Genomic DNA, 9,818 nt, shown 5'->3' on the forward strand with positions numbered 1-9,818 from the left:
AATCTGTTTAATATTCAATAAAAGACAAATTAAAATCCATTTCTTTACTTTCCCAGTTTTTCTACGGATGAATAGATCAATATTGAAGTTTTCCAAACCACTAATCTCATCTTTGAAGTGTACATTAATAATATTTGTACCTGTATCACATTAACATTGGTTTCATCCCTGAGCATTATTAGGGATCTTGTTCATTGATTGCATACATGGCCCCTAAACTGCATCTATTATTTTCAGACAAAAATAGAAAGGTATCCAGCTGCAGAAATCAAGTCAAAATGACACGTACAAGCACAAGTCTAAGCAAGCAGTGGCTCACTTGGATCATGATGACAATCCGACAGATACCAGCACGGAAAGTGGCAGTAAAATGATGAGGAGGAAAACGGGAGTAATTTTCTTATCCACTGGAGCAAGGAATAAGGCATCTGATGCTGATCAACAATTAAACTTATTGGAAATGAAGTAGCTATAATAGTGGTTGTAGTAAGGGGATTGCCCTGGAACGGGTGACAACCTTCCAGCCCATGGGTTTATCTTGTTTTGATGAGAGTTTTACAAGGTTAGAGTGCAAATCTTACCTCAACCTCTTTTAGTTGCATTTTATGACATGCAGAAGAAACTCTGGGTCTATTCTTTGACATGCTGATCCCCATACAGCATTAGAGCAATGTGAAGTGAAGTGTTTTGCTCAAGAACACAACACAACAGATCATGAGTACCTCACCCTAACCACTTGGCCATGCACCTTCACATTGAAATGTAGTGTGGATAGAAATATTATAAGTATAAAACCTAAAAATGGGATTTTTCATTTATTCATTTTACATCTATTTTCCTATGCTAGCATGAGTTGGATGAATACATATCAAGACAATTTTACAATTAGGTATCCTTCCTGTCATTAATCTTCACCTGTTTTTCAAGTAACTCATTTTTGAAAGCACAAGGCTACAAGATGATTTGTTAGTAGCAAATGTTTTTTGATTAATGCTTTTCATGTAGGGACATGGAATTTAAACACACACAAACACATATGTGTACAATGGGCTTCTATAGAGTTTTTCTCAATCAATTTCCCTAACAAGGCATTGGTGGATCTGAGGTTAGAGTAGAAGACTCCTGCCCAAGGTGCCAATGCAGTGACAACTGAAGACCATGTACAACAGCCAAACTTTGCGTCCTTTGGTCTGGGAAAAATGTAATAGTCTTATTAAATAATGACTCATCTCAGACATTTAGAAATTAAATACAACATTATTAATTGGTTCTTGTATCTGAAAATGTTTGCCTCCACCTGAATCAGGGGTTCCTAAACATATGGGAGCTTAGATGACAAGGAAGAATTGGTGAAAGTTGTGGTTGTTGTTACGACTTGTGTTATTTACATTTCCCTTCAGCTATTCTATTTCTTTTGACTTCACAATGTCAGTTCAGGTGTTGATAGAATGATGCCAATTGAAACATTTCTGGTGGGCTCAAATCTGCCATATCTTTGTCTCAGTTGTTTTGATGGTAAACTTTAGCTGGTCTTTGTAACAGTGGAAAGGAGGACATCCTTGTGGTCTTTTCCCACTAGTGAATTCACTAAAGAGGATTTGATGAGGAAATATTTTTCCCTCACTCTAACCATGTGTCTCGACCATTGTAGCCAGAGTTTTAAGATGGTGGATTCAATACTTTGATGTGTGTGATAGAAAGTAGTGTTATCATCTGCACATTGAAACTCTAAGATGTTGGCACGTCACTGAAATCAAAACCTGGCTGTATTAAATAGTCTGCCATAAACCAAAAAAACAGGGCAGAAAAATATTAAAAGAAGAGCACAGGTGCAAGAATGCAATCTTGCTTCAATCCAAACACAATTAGGAACTGTTCATAAAATTTCTTTTGATGAAAAACACAACCTGATATATCATTGTACAATGTTGAAATCATCTTCATAGCATTTCTTGCATTGTCACAAGCTTTTTGACCAACTGTAGAAAATAAGGAAAAGTGTTTTCTATTTTCTCTGCCCTTTTCTTGCACAGAAAAATCATGAAATCCACATTGAACTTTGGGAAGAATTCTAAAGAAATCTGTAAGATTTAGGAACTAAACTCTAGAAGAATAATTGTTTAAAACTGGTCTCTGAAGATAGCATTTTAAGCTTTGAACTCTCATATTTTTCTTTGATATAGTAATGACTATTGATTCCTTGGATTGTCTTCAACAATTTATGTTCGTGATGATAAAACAATGATATATTCAATTGTTCTAGTAACAAGGACATTTTTCTTGTCTCCAGAAGGTGTCAATGCTAGAAAAGTGGATGCATTCTTGTGGTTTTCGTCAATTGGAACTGAGTGTTAGTGATAAAAGTGGGAGCATTTTTAAGGGAAGCCAAAGAGAAGATTCACACTACAATACTTTCTTTACTAATGATTAATCTTAAAAGCTGATTATCTCCCCTTAGAGTAGAACTTTATTTTCTTGATGATAATTCCAAAATGCTGTTAGTTGTCAGTAAAACTGGTTTTCCACACCTTTGTTAGCATGAAGAATTGGAGCATAAGCTGAAATGAGTGTAGCAGTGTTGAGGAACACAGAGAGAGTCATAAGGTATCCACTGATGTCAGTTTGAGTTAGTTGATGGCGTTAAGTGATCCTACAACAAACAAAACCAACTCCTTGAATTCCATTTTCTCCTTCCTCTTTCCAAAAGAAAATGTAACCAGAACTTGTCTCATCAATTTTCTTTTCTTCCTGGAAGCAATGTTTCACACAGGGTAGTCATGTCGATGCTGGTGATGAAAACGTTCTTTCGAAACAAGGGCTACATGTTGTGGCCTCTCAATGTTGTTCATATTAAAAAGTATTCTTATGCTCCATGTTCTAAAGATCAGGGTTAGTAGATCAAGATTCAGTGTCCTTAGAGTTGCAACTGCCTGAAGGACAATCTGCCCAGTCAAGAAGCAAAGAAAGGATTGTGATTTTTAGCCAACATTTTCTACAGTCTTCCCTGTTAAGGGTGGGCATTGATATTCTTCCTGAATAGTCCTATCCAGACACAGATGTAGGATCAGAACTTCAAAGTAACCACTAGGCCCTGAGATGGTAACTACTACACAGTTCTAGACTCGACACTTCAAGCAACAAGAAACCCATTTTCACTGTTCTTGTTCCATTACTGTTAGATTTTTCAAGTAAAATAAAAAGATAAATATAAAACACAAGTGTAGAACATGACTGTGCAGTAAGAAGTTTGCTTCCTAACCACATGGTTCTGGGTTCAGTCCCACTGTGTGGCACCTTGGGCAAGTGTTTTCTGCTATTGTCTCAAGCAGACCAAAACCTTATCAGTGAATTTGGTAGATGGAAATGGAAACTGAAAGAAGCCTGTTGTGTGTGTGTGTATGTATGTATGTATGTATGTATGTATGTGTGTATATATATATATATATATATATATATGTGCATGCATATGTCTTTGTGTTTGTCCTCCACCATCATTTGACAATCAATGTTGGTTTGCTTATGTCTCTGTAACATAGCAGTTCATTGAAAAAGACTGATAAAATAAGTACCAGACTTGAAAAAAGAAAAGTTCTGGGGTTGAGTGATGACTAATAGCAGCAGTGTAATGACTGAAACAAGTAAAAGAAAGATATTGATAAAAATCCAAAAGCTTTGAAGAACTGGAAGACATGCTGATGGAATGGATTTATTGACAAGGTAACTTAATTTGTCAAGGCACTGAGTGATAAAACACATTAGGGTTTCAGGACCATACCTGGTAGAAGATATGAATGAGACAAGCAGTGTTAGATGAAAGTACAATAAATTGCTACTGACTTGGTTGTAGCCTTGAGTAACACCTTGTTAACCAGTTCTTTTGGTGTTGTTCTCACCTGCTAGTCCAAATGAGATCAACCATTGTTATTTATAGCCACTTACACTGGAGTCTTGAAGGAGATTGGTCATGTTCACTTTGGGTTCTCTTCTATAATCGTATTGCTATGGGTGACCCTAAATTCACAAGGACATTACTCTTGGAGTTATCAGACCATGCAAACCGTTTGCTACAGCAAGGAATTACCTTCAGGGGGTAACACAATATAACAAAAACAAATGTGGAAGACAAACAGTTACATTCCATAGTCGAAGAGTCTTGACACTGCTGTAAGTTGATCATCACTATCAGACATAAGTGGCATAGAGATATAATAAAAATAACACTGAACAGAGGTGGGGGGGGGGGTGCATATGAACTGACTGGAGCATGTAAAAAAACTACTTAAATAGAAAAGGAATTTACCATTAGGTCTAATAATAAGAGCTAATTCTCCTGAATGTGTCTCCCGAGACGCTTTGATAAACATCACAACCTGATAAAGAAAGGAAATGAATCACATTAATACATTTATGGTTAAATCAGTTTATTGTTAATTAAATTGATCTTTAGCAAAACTGTACTTAATTAAACATCTCACAGTGACCCGCTAATTTCATGCAACATATATCCTGTGATGGTGAAAAGTAGCAATGAGGTTGCAACATTGCTGTTTTGGACATGTGGAGGGATGAAGATAAACTGACACATTAAAATAGCTGTAACATCAATCTCTTTTTTGGTCGAGATAATGTGCTCAGTCGTCCACAGCAAATCCAGAGGCATCTAATCTACTAGGCTATGACCTATTATTCCTATTTGCTTACATATTTTACAATTACAACTTAATCTAAAACATTTCAAAGTGGACTTGAGTGAAACTAGAACTTGTCTAGACTGCTCTGCAACATGCCCCAATACTGTCAAGTTAATAGTATAGCTTGCTTCTAAGTCAGATTGAAGACTGACTTAATCAGTGTATAGAATGTAATTTGCAACCTAACAGCCTCAAAGAACTTGGTAATTCTAACAAGACTATTTAGATTTATTTGATAACATCTCAAAAATGAAGAGATCTAAGAAAATGAACTGATTTCCAACTCAGCAAACCAATTCAAGTTTTATCACCATAAACCTTAATACATATTCTATTGAATTAGGCCAGTTCTAAAAAAAAAGTCACTGACATTATACAGTTAAACTCTTAAGGGAATGAAATTACTAAAATTCTCAAGAGATCTACTGTGATAAAACTACTAATCTGCATTAAAAGAGACCAAACCAGATCAGTGTAGAGCCACACTGATCTCAAAATGGTATAAAAAGAATAAAAAAAATATACAGTTATAAGGCACCTACCTGTTCATGAGTGTGTTGAGAAACATCACGGCCATTTATAAATAACACTTGGTCGCCCTCGTTTAGCCGAGGTATACATAAATCTGCTGGGGTATTGGGTGCCACCCGAGAAACTATGATGGGCATACACTGGTCAGATCCACCCTAAAAACAAGAAGGAAAAAAAACCATAGTAATCATAAAATTGGGATTTTATCCCCAAAAGCTATGTTTGTAAAGAATTGGATAGTAGTAGTAGTAGTAGTAGTAGTAGTAGTAGTAGTAGTAGTAGTAGTAGTAGTAGTAGTAGTAGTAGTAGTAGCAGTAGTAGATCAAACATCAACAATCAGAAAGACTTTTACTTATTTTATTTTTATTTTTTGACAATGGGAAAATGAAAAGCAAATTCATTAGACAAAACTATTACATTTACTGAAATATTCTGCTGATTTAACCACAGACAATGTCAATAATTTCTTATTTGGGCACAAGATTTTCTGAGACTGAACAACATTCTTAAATTGATCCAAGTAATAGTTTATCAGCCTTAGAGAATTGTACGAGGTGGTATCAAATAGTTCGTGAACTAGTTCTGTAGCATGCTAACAGATGGCAACACATGGTTATGTGCACAATGAGAGTTAGCAGTGGCCTTCATGAGGCACTCTGCCAAGTGACATCACTGTGTCTACTTTGCAAGTTGTGAAATTTGTGTTTCTGTGACCATGTGTGTATGCTGTAGTCTGTGATTTTGTTGGAGAAAAGATCCAACATGAAATTTTGCATTAAAACTGAAGAAGACTGCTAGAGAGACATTGAAAGCTTCAAAAGTGGAAGGATGTCTCTAGAAGATGGTGAGCAATTTGGAAGAGTTGTCATGAGAGTTCTTCCTGGAAATGTGGAGAGAATTCCTTAGCTTGTGCATGAGGATCATCAGAGGACAATCAACGACATTGCTGATGTTGTTGGTCTATTTTATAGGTGTCCTAAGGTCTGAATTTAACATGCAGCATGTCTCTGCCAAGTTTGTCCCCCACCTATTGACCACTGAGCAGAAAGAACATTGCGTCGCTGTCAGCATGCCACTAATGACCCATCCTTCATGTCATGGATCATCACTGGTGACAAATGTTGGGTCTTCGGGTATGACCCTGAGACGAAGCAGCAGTCATCACAATGGAAGAGCCCTTCATCTCCACAACCGAAGAAGGCATGACAGAACCACAGCTCAATCAAGAGCGTTTTCATCATTTTTTTTATTTCAACATCCGTGATATTGTGCATAGAGAATTCATCCCCCCCACCCCAGGCCAGACCATCAATTGAGAGTTCTACTGTGATGTTTTGAAGCATTTGAGAAGTGTTTGAGGGAGGACATTTGGTGAAAGCAACCAGATGTGTGGAGGGTGAAAAATTGGATTCTCCATGACAAAAATGCACCTCGTCATCAAGCTCTCCTCATTTGTAGGTTTCTTGCCAAAAACACCATGGTATCACTTCTACACCTGCCCTATTCACCTACAGAATTCCATCTCTTCCCTAAGATGTAACAGCAGCTCAAAGGTTGCTGCTTTAACACCATTGTCAAGATTCAGAGTGAATCGCAAAAGGTCCTTGACTTACTTGTGGAAAACAACTTCCAGGCTGGATTCCAAAAATGGCAGGAATGCTGGGACCAGCGTATTGCTGCACAACATGACTATGCCGAAGGAGATGATGTTAAAACTTAGGTAAATAAGTTATTTTTTTTATTAAACATAACTAGTCTGCGAACTTTTTGATACTACCTTATAAGACAAAGATGAACTGAGAAAATAAAGAGACACAGTCAAACAATATCAAATTCTTGCTTGGTACTCATTCAGCCATTCACTGTCTAACTGTTAAAAATGATAATTATAATCATTTCCATTTTTTTTTTCTTGTGAGTATTTTGTTGAAAAAAAAATCTATTCAGTCATGTAGCTCAATTTTCCAAATTGGATCCTGGGACTGAAGCTACAAATTGGCACTTTATTTAATATCAAGGGTATGTCAAGGGCCATCTCAGTTCACACAGTATCAGGGTATGATATAATATATGTAGCATAAATAGTTGATACATAAACAAGCTTAATTTAGCTATATAGATGGACAGATAAATAAAGAGAGATAGACTGATTCTTAAATCAAATTACACTAGCTAAAACCAAAATTGTGCTATGAATGTTTATAAATGTTTTCAACTAATATTAATGCTGGCTTTGAAAATGTTCATTTTTAACCATCTTGTATCATTTTTGTGAGACAGAAATACTGTATATCTGAGAAATTTTCAGAAAATGAATTGAATGACTTGGTTTGTGATTTAGACCTACCATCAGAGTTACTAGCCTTAAGACTTGCTGAAAAAAAACTTGTTGCATCTAAATGTTACAATATCATTTTACTGCAATACACACAAAGCATTTTTACAGTATTTTAGTGAATAAGATTTTTGTGTATGATAATATTACTGAACCTCTCTTAAATGAAATGTTTGTAAAAAACTAATCTCCTGATGACTAGAGACTTTTAAGTGATAGTTCAAAGTGAAGTTTGAAGTATGTTCTTCTCCACAATGAGAATAAATTTTGTTCAATTCTGATAGCTCACTCAGTGAAAGCAAAATAGACTTATGAAAGTGTGAAACATGTTTTGAATGTGATATCCTACAACCATCATGACTGGATCATACGCGTAGATCTGAAGATGTTTTGATTTCTCCTTGGGCAATAGAGCAGGTGTATGAATATCCATGCTTTCTTTGCATTCTTTGATATAGAAAGGATTGGCCAACAAGAGGTCAAATGAATGTTGAAAAAACAAAACAAAATAAACATCCTAAACTAGCCATTAATTGACAAAAACAGAATTATATTGCCTTCACTTCATATGGGTTTAATGAAACAATTTGTGAAAGGAAAGGGGACTGCATTGATTATTATATTTATAGAGTTTTCCAAGGCTTAATGAAGAAAAATTGAAGGTTGCTATTTTCAATGGATCACAAATGAGAAAGTTTCTCAGGGAACCAAAATTTGTACTTTCCATGAATGAAGCTCAAGTAACTGCTTGGAATATATTTGCAGAGATTATGACCAAATTCTTTGGAAATGTAAAGCACAGCAGTTACACAGAAATAGTTAACCATTTAATGCACAATTTCTATGCCCTTTGCTGTTCAAGAAGTTTTGGCAAGAACTTCCAAAACTGCATAAAATCAAATGAATTCGCTCTAAACTTTTCATCTAGTACAGGGGTCTCCAAAGTGGTTGATATTGACCCCTGGGGGTTGATGGGACTATTCAAGGGATTAATAGATGCACATCTACTTAATTATATTTATTTTCTTGTACATGCCTTGGGGGTCAATGAGGGGTCAAGGATTCTATGAAAGGGTCAATGGTCTAAAAAGTTTGGGGACTTCTGATCTAGTGAGACATGGCCACTGCTTGTTCTATACAACATTTATTCATGACACTTTCCTCCATTAATACTGACAATACAGATCTGGGCCCCATTCATTGACTCTTGAGTAAAGTAGGATGAGAGAATTATGGTTATAAGCTAATCAGCAACTGGTGTATTTATTCAATTCATTACAGTATAAGCAATTATCAAAAGTAATATATATTACTTCTCTGTGTTGTTATAAAACCAAGGCAAAAATGGAGAAAGTCATTATTGAAGTAGAATGGCTACATGTAATTATACTAGTTCAACGTAATTAATCTATATCTCTTGTATAAAGCAAAATAATTCAAAAGAGGTCTTATTTAACATATCTAATTTCGTATGCTATAACATGGTACGTGTATCATACAATTTAGAAAATACTGCATCACTGTTGAATAAACAAATTAAACAATAACTGTGGGTTGGGTTTTCCACCATTTGAAGGAAGCTTTTTATTTTCAGACCATGTGATTTTTTTCCAGTAAAAAAAAAAAACCAAAAAACAAAATCAAAATAAAAACAGAGGTGAATCCAGCATGATTGGAACTTAGACTCCTAAGGGATCAAACAAGCTGCTGTTGACAATATAGTACAATTCTCTACCCTGCTAAGATCCTTAGGATTAGCATGAAACACAATACTACATACCTTCACATTAAACCCAAATTTCCCTTGTTCATCCGGTTTCATTTTGATGGTAACTAATCCTTGACTGTCAGTATAACCATTGCCATTTGACTAAAAGAAAGAGAAAAAAAAAAGTATATATAAAAACTTAAAATACAATAAAAAAATTCATCAGAAGAAATTACAATCATCAAATGCCAGTTACACAATAAGTATTAATTACAACTATGTAAAATAATGAAGTTTGTTCGAGCTGTTGTGACTTCACCATCTTTAATGATGTTATTGAAAGTCATTTATCCCATTTTTTTAGTCAAAGAAAAAAAAAAAAAAGTACCCTCTTCTGGAGGAAGGGGACATACACTAAAGAAGTATTAAGAATTAAAATAATTTATCTTTCCTAGTGTTTATTAGATTAGCCCAACCCTGATGGCAACCCCTTTAGTAATAAATTCACTGATATCAACATTTCATTGTCCCCTTATAAGTCTCAGATCTTTTG

The 9,818-nt window shown here is 35.3% G+C and overlaps 1 protein-coding gene across 27 annotated transcripts in view; it reads right to left on the minus strand.

The window, feature by feature from the left end:
* LOC106869538 (tyrosine-protein phosphatase non-receptor type 4) overlaps window positions 1-9,818 on the minus strand; it is a 379,747-nt gene that overhangs the window by 28,545 nt on the left and 341,384 nt on the right. For all 27 annotated transcript variants that reach the window (XR_016243461.1, XR_016243462.1, XR_016243460.1 and 24 more), the window contains 3 exons: window positions 9,338-9,427; window positions 5,234-5,377; window positions 4,301-4,370 (listed from right to left, as the gene is read on the minus strand). Coding sequence is in view for 20 of the 27 variants with exons in the window: in XM_089358827.1 (XP_089214953.1) it covers window positions 4,301-4,370; window positions 5,234-5,377; window positions 9,338-9,427 (304 nt within the window). In the remaining 7 variants the exon portion in view is untranslated. The remainder of the gene's footprint in view (window positions 1-4,300; window positions 4,371-5,233; window positions 5,378-9,337; window positions 9,428-9,818) is intronic.

Source organism: Octopus bimaculoides, chromosome 10, assembly GCF_046866305.1.
Source record: "Octopus bimaculoides isolate indiv1 chromosome 10, ASM4686630v1, whole genome shotgun sequence".
In the NCBI taxonomy this organism is placed as follows: Eukaryota; Metazoa; Mollusca; class Cephalopoda; order Octopoda; family Octopodidae; genus Octopus; species Octopus bimaculoides.